Source organism: Sinocyclocheilus anshuiensis, unplaced genomic scaffold, assembly GCF_001515605.1.
Source record: "Sinocyclocheilus anshuiensis isolate Anshui unplaced genomic scaffold, SAMN03320099.WGS_v1.1 scaffold383, whole genome shotgun sequence".
Classification (NCBI taxonomy): Eukaryota; Metazoa; Chordata; class Actinopteri; order Cypriniformes; family Cyprinidae; genus Sinocyclocheilus; species Sinocyclocheilus anshuiensis.
This window is the reverse complement of record NW_015548204.1, coordinates 491,163-510,366: the sequence shown is the minus strand read 5'-3', so window position 1 is coordinate 510,366 and position 19,204 is coordinate 491,163. Positions and strand designations below refer to the sequence as shown.

At 36.3% G+C, this 19,204-nt stretch overlaps 3 protein-coding genes across 5 annotated transcripts in view; 2 read left to right on the top strand and 1 right to left on the bottom strand.

The window, feature by feature from the left end:
* Positions 1 to 2,426: 2,426 nt before the first annotated feature.
* Positions 2,427 to 9,675, top strand: LOC107653472 (probable serine/threonine-protein kinase ireA). Of its 2 annotated transcripts, none has more exons than XM_016440190.1 (11): positions 2,427 to 2,506; positions 2,851 to 2,890; positions 3,065 to 3,316; positions 3,405 to 3,953; positions 4,442 to 4,599; positions 4,935 to 5,155; positions 5,920 to 6,093; positions 6,990 to 7,101; positions 7,267 to 7,355; positions 7,549 to 7,682; positions 9,386 to 9,675. In XM_016440190.1, exons 2-10 carry the CDS (start codon positions 2,878 to 2,880, stop codon positions 7,649 to 7,651), a joined length of 1,671 nt encoding a protein of 556 aa, XP_016295676.1. In that variant the 5' UTR covers positions 2,427 to 2,506; positions 2,851 to 2,877; the 3' UTR covers positions 7,652 to 7,682; positions 9,386 to 9,675. The 2 variants fall into 2 exon arrangements, with proteins under 2 accessions (XP_016295676.1, XP_016295675.1); XM_016440189.1 differs by having other exon boundaries at positions 6,960 to 7,101.
* A 1,713-nt stretch (positions 9,676 to 11,388) lies between these two features.
* On the top strand, positions 11,389 to 17,443 carry gcdhb (glutaryl-CoA dehydrogenase b). The gene is made up of 12 exons (XM_016440188.1): positions 11,389 to 11,518; positions 11,978 to 12,090; positions 12,440 to 12,478; positions 12,579 to 12,719; positions 12,832 to 12,894; positions 13,394 to 13,564; positions 13,707 to 13,836; positions 14,628 to 14,844; positions 15,690 to 15,793; positions 16,003 to 16,128; positions 16,390 to 16,550; positions 16,641 to 17,443. Exons 2-12 carry the CDS (start codon positions 11,991 to 11,993, stop codon positions 16,712 to 16,714), a joined length of 1,326 nt encoding a protein of 441 aa, XP_016295674.1. The 5' UTR covers positions 11,389 to 11,518; positions 11,978 to 11,990; the 3' UTR covers positions 16,715 to 17,443.
* A 92-nt stretch (positions 17,444 to 17,535) lies between these two features.
* The window catches only part of LOC107653470 (uncharacterized), an 8,611-nt gene continuing 6,942 nt past the window's right edge, over positions 17,536 to 19,204 (bottom strand). Inside the window, exons 2-5 of one of the 2 annotated variants that reach the window (XM_016440186.1) lie at positions 18,935 to 19,018; positions 18,781 to 18,857; positions 18,483 to 18,690; positions 17,536 to 17,812 (exon numbers count right to left, since the gene is read on the bottom strand). In XM_016440186.1, the coding sequence (XP_016295672.1) occupies positions 17,618 to 17,812; positions 18,483 to 18,690; positions 18,781 to 18,857; positions 18,935 to 19,018 (564 nt within the window). In that variant the 3' untranslated portion in view covers positions 17,536 to 17,617. The remainder of the gene's footprint in view (positions 17,813 to 18,482; positions 18,691 to 18,780; positions 18,858 to 18,934; positions 19,019 to 19,204) is intronic. The other variant, XM_016440187.1, reaches the window with a different exon arrangement.

Here is a 19,204-nt window from a genome sequence, read left to right as displayed (position 1 = left end):
TCAGTCTGCATCAGTTCTGATCCTCCTTGAGACGGCTCTACAATGTGCTGCTTTGCTGCCTATTTGTAAGAGTAAATTGTTAAATTTCCCTATTAATAAGAAGTAGACCATGTCAGGGAAATTTTTCAATCACAAATTCCCTGACTAGCCCTCATATTTATGCACTAGTCTTTCTCTGAAAGAAGAATTAGATCATTATTAGATAATTGATCTGTGCAGAAATGATGTGGACTCACCCCTGTACTTGCTGTTTGCTTTCACAATATTGTTTTTCCTTCAGAATAAGGCAGGTTCTTCACAATCTGGGTAATAAGAAGCAAGTCCAGGATTAGAAGAACTACGAAAATAATATAAATCTTTATGACACTGTGCAGAAACACACAGAGGGAAAAACCTTTTCTAACTGGAGGTTAAATGTGAGTAAAGACTTCTTCGCCTAAACGTAAGAGATGTGTTTTCCTTTCCTTGCTGAACTGTTGACTGGTGTGTTGTTATTAACATCACAGTGCTAACTAAATTAGATATATATATATATTGGTTGTTTGCGGTCATTATTTCCTGCACTGAGATTTCCTAGTGTAAGACCCCAAAATTGCATTTGCAGCCTCCTCGGACATGGACAAATACTGGCAGAAGTCTTCCCAATGGACCCTTTTCACAAGACTGATGACGCGTTTAATGGTCATCAGCATCGTAAATCCTCTAAAGTTTTTCATATTTGTATTTTTTTTTTAAATGTATGTATATTTATAACACTATTCTTTGTATTATATCACCTTTGCATCAAATTACAAAAAAACAGTTAACGCTAATGCGAGGATGTTTCTAATGCAGCGTCTATGGGAGGGACGTTAAATTTGACATCGTTCTCTCTTCTGACTGCCGTTACCGACTTCCGCTGCTGAGAAACCCGGAAATGTGAAAAAGGTCCATGACTTACTTGGCCTGTTACGGCATTTGCGCAATGCTCTAGGACATCAGTGAGTACAGAAAAGGGGCGATATGTAAATTTTGAATTTTACAGATAACAGGCTTAACAAAGAAAACCTCCAGTAGTTTCTGCATACATGTTTAAAGTTTTTTTTCTTTTTTTTTTCGGAATGGTCTATGTATGATGTTTATTTTTATGACTGTATATGATATATTGTATATAATATATTAATAAGATCTGATCTTTTAATTTGCTTCCAATAGTGAAGAACAGTTCTATGAAGAGAAGATGATTGATGAGTTCCCAGATTTCTTCATCAGTTTACACAAGCTGGCTATGGACATGGGCTGGGAATATTGAAGATGCTGAGAAATTGCATGTAGACACTTGTACATAGTTTTTGTAATTTTTATAGTTTTGATCATGCCCTTTTTGGAGGCAAATATTTGTCATATTTCACTTTTCTGTCTTTTGCTGATTCAACTGCGTTACACAATGTTGAATAGAATGTTTTGAGCCCCTGTTGCATTTTTAAACTTCATGATATTGGTTTCAGTTCAAGACTTCTGAAGATGGTTTCGAGGCCTTTTAATTTGCTTCCAATAGTGAAGAACAGTTCTATGAAGAGAAGATGATTGATGAGTTCCCAGATTTCTTCATCAGTTTACACAAGCTGGCTATGGACATGGGCTGGGAATATTGAAGATGCTGAGAAATTGCATGTAGACACTTGTACATAGTTTTTGTAATTTTTATAGTTTTGATAATGCCCTTTTTGGAGGCAAATATTTGTCATATTTCACTTTTCTGTCTTTTGCTGATTCAACTGCGTTACACTTAATGTTGAATAGAATGTTTTGAGCCCCTGTTGCATTTTTAAACTTCATGATATTGGTTTCAGTTCAAGACTTCTGGAGATGGTTTCGAGGCCTGATTTTGACTAAAGTCAATATAGATATTTTTGACTTGCTTGCTTGTTTATTTTAATTGAATCAGTTCTGTAATGCTAAATGAATGTTATTTGTATAATGTGAAATGGTCTTCTGAAGATCACATATGATAAAGGGATAGTTCAACCAAAAATGACAATTTTGTAATCATTTAATCATCATCATGCCAGTCTAAACGGTAAAACATTTGACATCATTTTTATTTTGTTTATAATTTCTGAGATGTAATTTCTTGCACTGGAATTTTAAAGAAAAAGGCAAATTTTTGGCCTGAATTATTATTATTATTATTTTTTTACATTGAAAATATGTTAATATTTCAAATATTTCAGTAAACAAAAATCAGGGGGGAAAGACCTCAAAATACAGAAATGTGAATGCAGAATAGACTTACATATCTCTGTTACGTCTTTGATATTTGTATTAACGACAACTTCAGAAAACTACGTTGCAAAAATGAGTTTGTTGAACTGTAAGGGGTGTGGATTTCTTCGAGACCCACAGATCTCGTGTTGTTGTATGCTATCGATGATTGGCTGCATGGTTTTCCTCTTCCGCACTCAACGCATTAATCTAAAAACCCGATTTCTGCACGAATAAATCCGTGATTATTAGTAAACTACAGGTATGTGAAACGCACATCTGTATATACATGGCAGCAAATATGAGTGTTTATTAGCTTCTAGATTATTATAGTCTGCTTGACTGACTGCGCTGTTGGTCAGTTTTGCTAAGTAATTTCCTTTCGATTTCAAATAACTAGAGTCGACGTGTTCATATACTATAGTATAGTATAGTACAGATAGTTTATGTGATATAAATTACAACATGTGACAACTTGCCCCAATCTTATACTTATCATAGTTCAGCAGTTAAAATGTACTTTGACTATGACTTTACTTCATCTAAATGATTAAGAATACAATCATTTTTATAAAAGCATGTTGTTGTTTTGCATTTTTGTCTTAGCAACTTTACAGGAACTGAAGAAAAACAATGGAACATCAGCGTAAGTTTCACTCCAACTTAAATGCACAACATTTGAAATAATATTGGCACAGATTAAATTCACTTGATCTAATGTGGCTTACTAGTTGATTTGATGGTTTGTTACCATGTACTGAAGGTGAGAAAAGGTTGAAATCTGTCTTTGCTACCTGATTGATGTTTGATATTTACTCAGATGCTGAGTTCGTGGACACACACTATGAAGCTCTCCTTCAGAGAGTTACATCTGTGATGCCCATCACTGATAAGCTGTATGAAAGCAAAAAGCTTACCTGGGAAGTGTATTCGAAGATCACAAAAGCCACATCTAAAAAGACCCAAATGAGAGAGCTCCTAAACACTGTGAAATCTGGAGGACCTGCAGTAAAATCTGCTTTTTACAAAGTACTTCAAGAAATCCAGCCTGATGTCATTCAAGAACTTGAAGGTAAAGCAAGATTGTGGAAAAAAAATGAAGAAAGCAATATACTTAAACCTTATGCATTTTCAGCTTTTATCTTTAATGGATTTTGCAGGGTCATCCTCACAGACAGACCATGAAAAACAGGCAACTGAGAACAATATCATCAGGTGGAACCTATCCTCAATAAAGTACAGAAGTGAAATAGAGGAGCTCCGGAATGATTCCTCCAGGAAAAAAGTCGGGAACCTTTACTTTTCTAGAAGTAATAAATACATTATTGGCTCTGGAGGAAGTGGCACAGTATATCTTGGCCTGAAGGAAGATGGCACTGAGGTAGCCATTAAACGAATAACCAAGGACCAACAGAAAAGCAAATACTTTGAAAATGAACTAAAGCATCTACGAGATTTGAATCTTGAGAGCAAGAACATTGTCAGGTACGTGGACATAGCAGAGGATGAAGACTTTTATTATCTTGCACTACAGCTTTGTGAATATGATATGGAGGATTACATGAAAAATCTTCGTCAGGAAGAACAAAAAGACAAAGACAAAGACACCGCTTTGAGAAAAATAGTGAAGGAGATTCTTCTTGGCCTTCAAGTTCTTCACTGTGCTGATGTGATACATCGTGATATAAAGCCTGGAAATGTTTTGATAGGTATTAAAAATAGGTTTTATTTACTACTTTTGTAGCTTTACAAGGTACGGAGCCCCGCACATGACATGCAAGAAAAAAATTAATAAATCGTGCATACGATTTACTAATTCGTTCCCTCGATGTACTAAAACGTGCAAACGATTACTATTTCATTCCCTCAATTTACTAATTCGTTCTCTCGATATATAAATCGTGTGCACGATTTCGCAAATCAAGGGAACGAATTAGTAAATCGTGCGCACAATTTATAAATCGAGGAAACGAATTAGTAAATCGTGCGCACAATTTATAAATCGAGAAAACGAATTAGTAAATCCTGCGCACAATTTATAAATCAAGGAAACGAATTAGTAAATCGTGCGCACAATTTACAAATCGAGGGAACGAAATAGTAAATCGTGCGCACGATTTAGCCTACTATTTTTTTTCCTGCATGCCATGTGCGGGGATTCATCAAAGTAATGTTACACTTTGTACACTCTCAACAGATTCAGGAAAAAATGCAAGGCTGGCCGACTTTGGCTTAAGTCGCAAACTGGAGGTGGGCAGAAGCACAGTGCATACTGCTAGAGCTGGTACACAAGGCTGGGAAGCTACGGAGATCCTGAATCAAGATACAGGTTACAAGAAGACCTCAGACATCCAGGTTTGTGAAATATCATGAACATCAGCTACAGAGATCATCTAGCTATAGGAAAGATGGATTTTTCAAACTAATAAAAATGAACTCTAAATAAGTGACCGGATTATTATTTAAAAAAAAAAAGATAATTTGTGTTTTTAATAAAAGAAAGTGTATGAAGATAAATAATGACATAATTATTCTTCCAAATAAACAGACACCGAAAATGCCATTTCTTTATTAAATATTACTGATAAAATGCTATGTGAGACTGGTCACAGAGTTCAACCTTCTTTATCAGCTCTCTCTCATTGCCCTGCGGTCAGCATGTGTTTGACGGTCTGCTCTATTTATTACAGGTTGCTGGGATGTTGGTGTACTACATCCTCTCTGACGGGAAACATCCTTTTGGGGACGAAAAGTATCGTGAGGAGAACATCAAGAAAGGGCAGTACTCTCTTGAAGATTTACAAGATATAGTAGCAAAGGATCTCATCGAATGGATGATCAACAAGGAACCAGCAGAGAGACTGACCATTGATGAGGTCCTACGACACCCTTATTTCTGGGATAAACACAGGTGAATAATAAATGACGTTTGATAGACGCTTTATTGTTTTTATCACTGTTAAGTGAAGGTTGGTTAATCTAGTGTGTATTTGTTCCATGCTTCTGAAGGAATATTTCACAGTTCTTTTTGGTTATGATGTTCGCCACCTACTTCTATGAGATCGATCTTATGCATGGTTCTCCACTGCAAACCCACAATTTGTTTACATCTTGCTTGCTTGAAAGAGTTTCTTCTGTTTATTTCCAGTTCTTCAGATGCTGTTCTTGCCTGATACTCTGACAGAACTAACTCTTGACTCTCCTCTGAGTCACTGCCAGGATCTTGTTTCTAGATTTTGGTCTCTTTAGGTTGGCATCTATCTTGAGATGTGAGTCTGAGAATCGTAAAGGAAAAGTTCACCCAAATATTACAATTCTCTCATGATTTACTCGCCCTCATGCCGTTCAGTCATAAGAACCACTTTTATGATGCTATTTTGTCATTTTGAAGCTGGACAGCCCTCATTTAGTTTCAATGTATTGATTGACAAGTGTGGCCAGAATATTTATGTTTTCCGTCTTCTACGAAAGAAAAAAAGTCAGAATGGTTTGGAATAACATGAGGATGAGTAAATAATGACAGAATTGTATTTTTCGGTGAACTATCACCACAACGTTTTTCGTGGAAACATGCGTATAGTGTATGTTGTGTTTAATGTGCACTTTCTGAATGTACACCCTTGTTCTGTTGCTGAACTGACCTGCTCAATGCTTGCACTTTTTTCTTTCCTTCAGCAAAGATGCAGTGCTTAGGAAGCTGGGCGATAGGCCTGAAATCCAGAACTACGAGACTTTAGCAAAACTTCGCAAACTCTACATAGAAAAAGGGCACACAGAGCGAACAGACCCGACAGCAGCACTGACCATTGTTGAGGCCTTCAGTGAACTGAAAATCGAGAATGAAAAGAAGTAAGTTTTAAGTTTTTGAAAGAACTCTCTCACCAAGGCTGCATTTTTTTAAATCAAAAATACAGTAAAAGCAGTAATATTGTGAAATATTACAATTTAAAATACCTGTTTACTATTTGAATATGTTTTAAAATGTATTTTATTCCTGTGATGCAAAGCTGAATTTTCAGCATCATTACTCCAGTCTTCAGTGTCACATGATCCTTCAGAAATCATTCTGATTATTATTATCAATGTTGAAAACAGTTGTGCTGCTTTTATTTGAATGGAAACCATAATAAACCACCATTCAAAATTTTGGGGTAAGTAAAACTTAAAAAAATAGAGAAAGTAATACTTTTATTTATCAAGGATGCATTCAATTAATCAAAAGTGACATTAAAGACATAATGTTACAAAAGATTTCTATTTCAATTTTTTCTATTTATCAAAGAATCCTGGAAAGAAAAAATGTGTCATGCATTCCACAAAAATATAAAGCAGCACAAATGTTTTCAACATTAATAATAATAAGAAGAAGAAATGTTTCTTGAGCAGCAAATCAGCATATTAGAGTGATTTCTGAAGGATCATGTGACACTGAAGACTGGAGTAATGTTGCTGAAAATTCAGCTTTGATCACAGAAATAAATTACATTTTAAAATATATGAAAGTAGAAAACAGTTAAAGTTGTAAACAATATTCCACACTATTAACGTTTTTATTGTATTTTTGATCAAATAAATGCAGCCCTGTTGAGCATAAGAGACTTCTTTCAAAAACATTTTTTTTAAATCTTAATTATTCCTAACCTTTGACCAGTAGTGCACATATTATTAAATTAATTTTACATAACAGTTTACATGAAATATGGATCATGTGCCAGGCTTTGCCTGCTCATTTTTTTGTCCTTTAGGAGAAATGACATTCTTACAATAGTGGGTGAGGATTTAAAAAACCTTTGGAAGCTCTTCAACGCTGCAGAGGCGGTCACAGAGGGAAAAAGCTTTTCTAATTGGCAATCAGTGGTGAGTAAAACTGCAAAACTCACCTAAACACAAAACAGGAGCCTTCCTCTCCTTGCTTTGTACATTATCTTGGTTTATTCAGCAGTGTTGGGACTGCTAACAATGTAGCACACTAGACAGTCTGTGCTAACCTAATGCCATAAACATTGTATTTTTTATTTGCAGCTTTCAGAAATATGGACAGACATTAACAAAAAGCTTCCAGAGGACATTCTTGGCCTGCTGCGTGTTTTTCGCAACAAACTGGTGCATGCGTGAGTGAGAAAATAATGTTCATCCAGATCTCCGTTAGATCTCTATTTCTGTCATTTGACCCTTTTACTCGTTTCAGTTGGCTTTTATTAATATGGAAATGTAGGTAGTCAAGTGTTGATGCATTTATTTTTGTGACTGTAATGCTTCTATTTTGACTCGCAATGAATTCATTCTGTCTCTTGTTTCTAACAGAAATGTCAGAAATGAGTTTGAAGAGAAGAAGATTTTTGACCGCTTCCCGGACTTTTTCATCAGTTTGCACAGAGTGGCTAAAGTCTTGAGCTGGAAATATTGAAGATGCTGAGAGAACATTACATCACAACATGGCATGATTACAGTTTTCACAGTCGACATTATTTTATTTGGGGCAGTCTTAAACACTGTTGTCAGAATTGATACTTAATAACTTTATCTATTAAACTTTTGTAGTTAAGTGGATAAATTCACAGATTAAAGCTACTTTTTAAATTATTATTATTATTATTTACAAAATTACATTTTCTCTTTAATTACAAGAAAAGGGTTTCAGGCTCCTAAGTTTATGTTTTTTATAGACATCAGCAGTGCAATAATGGGCAATAGAGCATTCCAGTGGTAAAATAAACTTGGAAATAATAATTGTAGTAACACTTCATCTAAAATAATGCAAATTTATATTCACCTGTGGTTAAAAATATGATCCAGCTGAAACCAGTTGCCTGATGTCAGTATACTCTTGGTAACTTCTTTGACTGTCTTTCAGGTGACGCAACAGGTCACTTCTCATATCAATTCATACTTTTAAAATCAGAAACGAGAACAAAAAGGCTAATTAAATGGAATATTAAACCAAAGCAAGTCAAAAGCATTTGTAAACTAAATGGACTATAAATAAATTTAGAACTAACACTTAAGTAACAGGCTACACAGCCCCACACATGACATGGGGGAAAATATATATTGTGGCCACAATTTAAGAATTACTCATTTGTCACTAATTTTCATTGAATTAAAACGAGGGAACAAATTAGTACAACGTCACCACGATTTACTAAAATTAGGGAACAAATTCTTAATTCGTGGCCACAATTTTTGTCCTCATGTCATGTACAGGGCTCTGTAGATTGGTCCATATTTTATTTTATTATTTTTGTTATTTTAATGTACATTAGATATAAATATATATATATATATATATATATATATATATATACATTTTAGTCGGTTTACCAGAACCAGCCTGACTAGCTGACAGGTGCCCAAAACCAAGCAGTCCGACCAAAAAAAAAAAAATCCCCCAACAGATTTAATCATTCCTGTAGACAGAAAGAGAAGACTAACGTGAACAAAAATATGACCAACAAAAAATTACTACCAACAAGAAATATAATGACCAACAAAAAAAAAATATGGCCAACAAAAAAGAAGGCATTTTGGTAGCAATTCAACATGCACGTAACAACCAAAAAATATTACTTACTTCACAAATTAATTTAATTATTTAAAAAAATACGAAGCTGGAGAGCAAGAACATAATCAAATATGTATCGAAAGCACAGGACAGAAATTATATTTATTTAGCAGTAAATCTTTGGGATTATGGTCTACTCTAGATGAATACATTGAAAAACTTTATCACATAGAAAATAATTTAAGGAAAATAGGATATGCTTCTTCCAGTGCAAATTAATTGTATTGGGAGTATAGATTCATGTTTCTGAGAGACTTAAAGTGCAACATAATGCTAAATTACCTACAATGACTTAATTTTTTAAAGCTTTTTGTTACAGGTTAAAAAAGAAAGTTGAATTTTCATTTTAATGTAGTGCATTACAAGAGATTCCTCATAATGCATATAATTCCTTATACAACTTTCTCTCCCATTAATGTATCTCAAGTTCCATGTTAATCTAGTGGTCAGATTGTTCATTCTAACTTGTTCTAGTCAATAAATTATAGATATACTCAGCCCAGACAAATGCCCCAGTGTATTACATTTTATTCTTGTATGTTCTCACATTAATATGTCTATGTGTTTTGTTTCCAATAGGGGATTTTTTTCCAGATTTCTACACATTCTTACACGGATTGGCTACAGACATGGGCTGGGACTATACCTGGTCTTAAGATGAGCGAGAAGAGAACATCAGCACCCTGTTGTGAGTGGGAGATGAGAGAGCCTCTACCATGGGGACTAGAATTTTTAGGTTCTAGCTTGTCCATGGAGGGGTGACCCATCAGGGAAGCAAGTGTCACCACTCTCATTCTCCGTTAGAGACCTCACTGGACCACCATGAGATATTGGAGCTCACACCGCCCTAAAAACAAGTCTCAGACACCAGTGTCTTTTCTGCTTTTTTTGTAATATTAATAATAAATATAATTACATAAACTGTATGTATTCCGAGAGTTTAATTTCTAATGTTCAGTTTTATTGTGTTGTGTTATTCTCTTTTACAGTTTTGCATGCAATTATAGAATAGTTTGTATCACTCAGTTCTATTGTTAGGATATTTAGGATATTAGGTCTTCAATGAACTTCATGTGGGCACTAGATTTTAACTGGGATATATCTGCCACACTCAGTACTAGATGGACAACTGGCCAGATTTAAGGAAAGGTAAAACTATCTAGATAGAAACATGAGGCTGTTTTTTTCCTTGAATCAACCATTCAAAGAGTTTTTTTTTATTTAGATGATTTAATTTTAATATTTATTTGGCCTGGAAATAAACAAATATTGAAATATTGAGTTTAAAACCGACGTGATAAATTAGGGAATAATTGGAAATTATAGGTAGAATCAATAAATTATTATAAATTATCATTTACTGCCATTTTGTGAATAATAGGCTATGTAATATCATCAGTCAAGTCAGTGTTACTACCCACCGTGACACACACACACACACATACGTCTGGTTTACTATCATTGTGGGGACCATAGGTGTAATTGTTTTTATACAGTACAAACCGTATATTCTATCGCCCTACACCTAAACCTACCCCTCACAGAAAACTTTCTGCATTTTTACATTCTCAAAAAAAAAAAACCTCATTATGTATGATTTATAAGCTTGTTTTCCCATGGGGACCCCTCAATTTGGGTCCTCACGGTGACACCAGTGGAGTCAGTGTGTATTCATGTTTAAGTCCCCACCGGGATAGAAAAACATGTACACACACAGAGACTGTGTGTGTGTGTGTGTGTGTGTGTGTGTGTGTGTGTGTGTGCGCACGTGTTTATGTGATTTATGAGGACACAAATTTGTATATTTATACATTTGTAAGGACATGGGTATGACATAGGCATTACAGTGTGAAGGTGGTTTATGAGGACTGGGTCCCGGTAATCAGTGTTGGGGGTAACGCATTACAAGTAACGTCATTTCACTTCTGGTGTGAAAAGGCTTTTACATTTGCCAAAAATAGAACTTTTTTATTTTAAAAACAAACAAGCAAGCCCTGCCCAGCTTTAAAAGTAACGCAAAAGTAACGTAACCCATTACTTTCCATAAAAAGTAACTAAGTAACGCGATTCGTTACTTTTTATGGAGTAACGCAATATTGTAATGCATTACTTTTAAAAGTAACTTTCCCCAACACTGCCCGTAATTCAAAAGGCTTAAAAAAGTTTCCTATGAGGGCTGAGTTGGTGTAGTAGGGCAATAGAATATAGTTTGTACAGTCCCCATAAACCATAAAACCAACGTGTGTGTCTGTGTGTCCAAAGATATTTTCTTACTCCAGAGGGAGCAGTATTGTTCAGAAAGCCGAATACTTGGGAATTCATTTTAATGTAACATTTGTGCATTAAAAACAAAAGTATAAACCTCGTACCACGTGACAACACCGTGTGGCGCTTCATCGTCGTGTATAGAGAATCTTTTCCAACAATAGTAAACAGTAAAATAGAAATTCGACTTCATGCCGGTAAAAACTAATTTCTTTAAGAATGTTTCCAATCTACCTTTTGTTTTATTTATATGCTTTTATGAGGCTGTAGATGCCACACTAAAAATGGCGCCCTGGACTCTCCATCTCTCAAGCGTTCATGTTCCTCACTTCCTCTTCCGCCCTCCACGAGCTGTCAATCTGTAAAGATCCCACCTGTCTAACGTCCTTAGCGCTGTACGACAATAGTGTATTATTACCGTGTGTTCACAGTTCCTCTTGTTTACAGGTACGTCAAGTTCTTATCCGTTTACATGACAGTTAAACGGAGTATATTATTAGCTGGTGGATTGTACCTATGCTTCTGGGCCAGCTGCTATTTGTGTGCATGACTTGTGGCCAATAACTGTTATGCATACAGAATGATTAGCTACTTGAGGATTTGTTTACAGTGACTGACACTCTCCCACCTGAAGGAGTATTACCTAATCTGTCATTTAAAACACTGTTGATATCTTTAACGACGTTTCTTAACTAGCGTTTTACAACATATGTTGCCATAATTTGTATTCTGCTGATAATGCATCCTGTCATTTTGGACAGTTCTCTTTTATCTTATCTGAAAGGACAAACCTGGTCAAATAAAGATTTAATAATATTGATGCATGCAAAGGTTTAAGGCACTGTCGTCTGTTTTGATGCATGCTTTGTAATGTACCATTGCTCTCTGTCATGCATTATTTTCCAGAGGATCACTCATCATGGCATTAAGGAGTGTAAGTCGCCTGCTTGTGAACAGCCAGAGATGTGTCCTCTTTACAGCTTCCAGATCACAGAAAACTGCTGCAGCTTCTCCATGGGGTAAGAACAGCAGTTTGTTGGATATATGTCTCTAGATATATATATATATATATATATAATGATATAATGTACACTTATGCACCCTTGTGTTATTCTAGACCTGTGTTTTGTTATTTTTTCAGTGGAACATGACCATGTCTGTCAAGCTAAAAAAAAACTAAAAACACCATAACTGTAATCCATAGTTTTTTGCAAAAACTGTATATCCCAATATTTATCAATGCATGTTTAATTTCAAAGCTCAAGTATAGAATAAAACTTTTTTAAATAATTGTTTTTCATGCATTTCTATTTTCACATGCATAACATTGTAAAGATGCACAGGTGTATAATTCTATTATTCTATCAGATGCCGAGAAGTCTGGCGAAAAGAAGCAAGTGAAAACACGTATGTTTACTTCTTTTGCAACATTTTCAGCTCTAAACGTGTGAAGATGTGGTGATCACTAACCTGCATGTCCGTTTCTAACCTGTGATATAAACCTCAGCTAAAGCGCAGTTTAACTGGCGTGATGCTTTGGACCTGGATGGTCTCCTGACGGAGGAGGAGATCATGATTCGAGACTCCTTTCGCACCTACTGCCAGGAGAAACTCATGCCGCGCATCCTGATGGCCAACAGAAATGAAGGTGTGTGTATATTCATATCACATTGACAGCTTATAGTTTACAATAGGACTTCTAAAATAGTTCCCATTGATTTAAAGCATTTTAAAACTAACTGCTCTTTGTTCTCCACTAGTTTTTCATCGTGAGATTGTGTCTGAGATGGGGGAGCTTGGTGTTTTGGGACCCACCATTAAAGGTATGCACAATATATCAGTCCCATATCGGTTAGCAGTCGATATTAGAGTGGGGCTGCATGGTTCATTGGAATAAAATCGAAATCTGCAATTTAATTCAGTAAATACATGCGCTGCATGTTTCAGAGTAAAGCGCGCCACTGTGTTCATTTACATGAAAACAATTAATAAACGAATAAACGAAATGAATAAACTGAAGCAGCTCATGATTCACTGTTTCGGTTCGCAGTAAATGCTGATCCACACAAACTCATCTCTGCATCTGCTCCGAGTTTGGGTCACTTGTAATGCATCATGATCACTTTTTTTTTTTTTTTCAGAAAAATTGCAAATAGGTCTTTTCCCCAAATCATGCAGCCGTACATCAAGAGATTTGTTAAAATATACCCTTCCCGTCATCTAATACCTAGTCAGGAAATACAGAACTGATTATTTGTTCAAAGTGTAACCATCTGTACGTTTCTGTAACTCTCTTTCACTCTTGCACACTTCCCTATCAAGGTTACGGCTGTGCTGGCACAAGTTACGTGGCGTACGGTCTCATCGCGCGTGAGGTGGAGCGAGTGGACAGCGGCTATCGCTCGGTCATGAGTGTGCAGTCCTCGCTGGTCATGCACCCCATCAATGCTTACGGCACAGAGGAACAGAAGGAGAAATACCTACCCAGGCTGGGTACGACCGCAAAAATCAGTAGCCAAACATTCAGAAAATGTGTCAGTGCAAAAAATCCCAATGGATCATAATTTTTATCTTTTGATTTTGAGCTTAAGTATTGCTTGTAAGATTCACCCACTATTGTCTCTGTGTCATGCAGCACGAGGAGAGATTCTAGGTTGTTTTGGACTGACAGAACCAAACCATGGCAGTGACCCGGGCAGCATGGATACCAGGGCCAAATACAACCCATCCAGTCGTACCTTCACACTCACCGGCTCCAAGACATGGTGGGTTATATAACGCACAAGCTTTAGGACAACAGTAAAGACTAGCAAAGTTCACAAATGCATGGGACTGCATGGATGAACTCAAGAAATCACAATCCATTTGTACAAAATGAGGTTAAGTAACATTCACTGGCATTTACAAACTGTGTCCACATGGTGGTGCCATGAGCCTTTTTTAAAGACTGCATTCACTTAATGGACAGTTGCTGCCACTGTGCTATAGTGATGACATATTTTTGTTGGCCAACCCTGAAGTTTGCATTACCCTGTTTTACTTGACAAAAAGCCAATAGGATTTTCCATTGGCTTTTGGATTATTCATCATGATAATCTTCTCAAATAAATACAGTTATGAATTTTGAAGCCTAAATATAATTGTCAGAAAAAGAAAAAAAAAAACAGACTACAAATGAACTACAGATGCAACTCTTTAAATCTTTATTTAATAAACATTTTCCCTGAAAGTTTTAGTTAGAATGGAGTTATAAACAGCAACGCTGCAGACTAGTAAAAGCTTTAAAAAAATCACAAGGGTATGTTATTGATATATTTCACTTGTAGAGTAAAATGTGAAAATATCTTGAGCTTGTGTTAACCAGGTATTTAACCAAACACCCATTCAAAAAAAAACAATTAGTGGAACCATAAGTGCTAAAATGCTAACTGGTTTCTGGGTTTTAGGACTTATTCCTGAGGGACTCTACACATTTTGTGAAATTATTTATATTGTGGACACCAGAAGTGGCAGAGTCTCTTCTATCATCTTACACTCGCCCCCATCTCTTGCACAGGATTACGAACTCACCAGTGGCTGATATCTGCGTGGTTTGGGCCAAATGCGAGGATGGGAAGGTACGTGGCTTCATCTTGGAGCGTGGCATGAAGGGTCTGTCCACCCCTAAGATCGAAGGCAAGTTCTCCCTGCGGGCTTCAGCCACCGGCATGATCATCATGGACGAGGTGGAAGTGCCAGAGGAAAACCTGCTGCCCAAAGTTTCAGGACTGGCGGTGAGTGAGAAAGACATTTATTGGCTTTGCATTATTATTAGTAGGCAAAGTACTGAAATCAATACTAGATATATGACGTCTTTCACAATAATGGTAAAGCACTGGCTTACAGACGCCAGAGCTATAGTCATTTAGTAATTAGAAATTTGAACTATTCTGTTCTGTTCATTTTCGATTGCCAAAAAAAAACAAGACCATATTGCACGAATATTCATTTTTCCAGTTTTCTTACCCCTTGGGCGAGATTGCAATCGTAGTATTTCCTCAGCAAATTTCTTCAGACTTGAAAAAATTTATTTTATATCCAAATTGTGCCATTGATAGAGGATTTATTTCCAGGCAAATTAACTCATTCCAGTTCCATATAAAGCAAAGGCCACAGTTCCTAGAATCCAACCAAAATCTCTTCAGGCTGATTTAATCCACATGTCTAGGCCCCCATAGTACACATATTATCTTCTAAAAAGCAATGTAACAGTGTATTTCCTAACAAATACTAATTAAAATGGATTAAAAATCAAAAAGAAACAAGCATGAAGCATGAGCTTAATGCAGCTGCCCTCATAAGCGCCACCTACAGGGACCAGAGATGCGAATTAGATGCATGTGCTTTAATCTTTACATGTAATGCATGTTTTTTTGCGCTGAAACTTTTTTGCACTGTCCCTATACAAATAAACATTCAAAAATTAATTGGCCAATTGTTGTCCATTTTGTCAGTCCTTATTTCAGTTCCAAAGTCTACTGACCACTTTGTCAATCCATAATACGGTTTTGTTTTCAGTTCTTATTGGCTTTCATTACATAATGCTAATATATTTGCGATTTTCTTCCTCGTTCACCAGGGTCCGTTCGGGTGTCTGAATAATGCTCGCTATGGCATTGCTTGGGGAGCTCTGGGAGCCGCAGAGTTTTGTTTCCATGCCGCGCGGCAGTACACACTGGACAGGTCAGAGCACATCTGTTATTTAATGACATCTATACTCATGAGTCACTGGATAATGTGAAAAGTGTGGAAGAATTTCAATACATAAATGTTAATGTCAGTAAATTTGCTTGCTTGCTAAGATTGGCTGTCCTTGTGGTTAAATTCTTTATGATTCATTCTTGCATATGTTGTTTTTCAGCATGTAACATAATCTGTAATGTTCCCATTAGAATCCAGTTTGGAGTTCCTCTAGCCAGAAACCAGCTGATCCAGAAGAAGATGGCAGACATGTTAACTGAGATCGCCATCGGCCTACAGTCGTGTCTTCAACTGGGCCGACTGATAGATGATAAAAAGTGAGGTTCATCTTTATTCTGCTGCAGTTTTGACTGGATTTATAGATTTGGATATTATTGTTGTGAGGATGCAGGGATTGAGTGTACAACCAACAAAGACATATTTGGTGCAATTAAAACCTGCCACAGGGTCATGGAAAACCAGGAAATATTGGTATTTTTAAAAATGTGAATTAATATGTGAGAAAATGTTTAAATTATTAGAAATATACCCCTAATGGAGCATTTTCAAGCTAATGATCGTTGCTCTCTAAACTACAGAGCGGCACCAGAGATGATATCTATGCTGAAGAGGAACTCCTGCGGTAAAGCCCTGGATATCGCTAGACAGGCCCGAGATATGCTGGGAGGAAACGGCATCGCAGACGAGTATCACATCATTCGTCACGTCATGAACCTGGAAGCCGTCAACACTTATGAAGGTTAGAGAGTGAAGGAGATCTGAATAAAGTGATCAGATCAGGCAGAAACTCTGCATGTCGCTGAACATCGATTAATGCCTTCTTTTGTAGGTACCCATGATATCCATGCCCTGATCCTGGGCAGAGCCATCACTGGACTGCAGTCTTTCACGGTGGGCAAATGAGCTGCTGTCATGTCCACTGACTGCTGCTGCCTTTGACCTATAGCCCATATAGTTCCTGAATGCTTTTCAAGTTTGCATCATCTGGTGTTTAAAGGTGAAAAACATAGAATTTTAATTCGTGCATGTCATTTTTGAATGTCTGTACTTTATGTAGTCTCAGAGATCTATTTTTCTATGTTCTCACTAGATCACAACACTTTAATTGAGGGTTTGACTGCAGTTTTTTTTTTTTTAAGTAGATGTGTAAAGAAATGCACCAAGGATCGCATGAGATGAAAAGTGCATGTTATTGTTTGTACATTGATGTATCATAGAAAGATCTCAATTACGTGTTAAACAAAATTTACTGCAGTTGAATAAAAGTTGAAATATTATAGTGTTTCCACATTGGTTTTCATTGTACTGAGGGGCTCTAAGGTCTGTTATCAAATCCTCATTTTATAATGGTGTTGTATCTTGCTTTCTGTATTCATTTAGAGCAGCTCATTTGTACTGAGAAAGCCATAAAGAGAATTGGCAGATTAAATGAGTTTTCAATAACTAATGCTGTGGGGAAAAGCCTTAATCCTACAAAGCTCAAACCTTAGTTATTGAAACCCAAATAATCCAGTTACCCAAACCTCATTTGCAGGGGTTTAAAAGAAATGATAGTAAGAGACCTTTAGGTAAACCATGTAAAATTAATTTTAAAGAAGACATTACTTTCAAGACATGCAAACACAAATCAGCATATTAATGTGCATTTGAACTTTCTTTAACATACTATGGTATTAAAAAAAAACAAGTTTACATAAGCAACTGTTCAAACATTTCAATAAGTTAAATTACTTTAAGTAACATACAAATCATATAAGTGTACTCTGTCTCATGTTAAGTTACAGTGTGATTAGTTTGGTTGTGCATCTACTGCTCTGTGCTGTGCTGCAGGCCTTTATTGATGGCGGCCAGGGTTTGACTGGCTCCCTGTAGCTCAATACTCAGCTGACTGCTTTTCTCCAGCACCTCCGACAGCTCAGTGATGCTGGCCTCCATGCCCTGACTGTGCTGCTCATAATACTCAAACATCTGCTCCTTCACCTGCTGACACATCTCACTCACCTGCACAGATGCAAACAATAGATCACCCAAAAATGTAAATATGCTGAAAATTTACTCCACCTCAGGGCATCCAAGGTGTAGAATTTGTTTCTTTATTGGACATGACATTCACAAGACATTAATTGATGGACTGGAGTTGTATGGATTATTGGAATGTTATTATCAGCTGTTTGGACTCTCATTCTGACGGCACCCATTCACTGCAGAGGATTCATTATTGAGTGATGTAATGCTACATTTCTCTAAATCTGTTCTGATGAATAAACAAACCCATCTACATCTTGGATGGTCTGAGGGAAAGTAAATTCAGCAAATTTGGGTGAACTATTCCTTTAAATGTCTAAATGTACAGTGTTATAGAATGAAATGGTGAAATAGAAATATTTATATTCTCTTTGACAATAAAAATTATAATAAAAAAACAGTGAAAACGGTAGTAATATTGGCTGATATTTTGAGAAAATTCACATGTACCTGCTTGGCTTAACTAAATGCCAAATCCTGTTTCATTATTAACATCATTTTTAAGCATACTGTATGTTTTATGATATACAGATATTCTGATACATCTAATATATTCAGATATTATGCTTGTATTATTTCAGCCAACTACATTGACTACTTAAACAATACACATCAGTCAAGCACTAATGTTCTGTCTTTATCTAACCTTTTTAATGAGCTTTTCCTCAAAGCTGTTCATCACATGTTGGTCCATGGCCCGGCTCTCATTGATTCTCTCAATAAGTTCCTGTGCTTTCTTTCCAATCTCATCTATTCGTGAATTTGGGGGAGATAACACTGCCGCATCTTCCATAGTACTGTTGCCCAGCGAACTTCTAGTCGAGGTTTTTGAAACACTGATACCAGAGTCCTCACTGTTATAGGGTGATAAATTGGCAAAATGTCCAAAAACATTTTCAAGCAACAGTTAAAAAGCAAGAACAAGTTTTCTATTGCTGGCTCACCTTTGCTGCTCATTGCTGTCATCCAGGGTAACAAATGACAGAGTTTCACCTGTTGAGTTAAAACCATCATCTGGCATCTGCATCGAAAAGAAATTCACTTTAGCAGCAATACTATTATCAGACATTTGACCACAAAGTATAAAATCATATGTACCTTTGATGAATGGTGATGGTCAGATTTGGGTGTTGACTGCAATGTCATAGAGCCTGAATTTCCAAAGAAGTGCTGAGCCATAGCCTTAAAACATAACATATGACACATATATACAGATTAACATGACAGATGCACTGTATAGTACATATATACACATTAGCATGGTAATTAACCTAAGGTGACCACATTTCCTGGTTCAGTGGTCAAAATATCACTGAAATCTCACTTGTGATTATCCACAAATTAAAAAACGGGGACGTTTTTTTTTTT

Coding starts and splice junctions, on each gene's coding strand:
- LOC107653472 (XM_016440189.1), top strand. Junction 3,954..4,441: donor GCCTGGAAATGTTTTGATAG/GTATTAAAAATA, acceptor CACTCTCAACAG/ATTCAGGAAAAAATGCAAGG. Junction 7,356..7,548: donor CGCAACAAACTGGTGCATGC/GTGAGTGAGAAA, acceptor TGTTTCTAACAG/AAATGTCAGAAATGAGTTTG.
- gcdhb (XM_016440188.1), top strand. CDS start 11,991: ATGGCATTAAGGAGTGTAAGTCGCCTGCTTGTGAACAGCCAGAGATGT. Junction 14,845..15,689: donor CCAAAGTTTCAGGACTGGCG/GTGAGTGAGAAA, acceptor CTCGTTCACCAG/GGTCCGTTCGGGTGTCTGAA. Junction 16,551..16,640: donor AGCCGTCAACACTTATGAAG/GTTAGAGAGTGA, acceptor CTTCTTTTGTAG/GTACCCATGATATCCATGCC.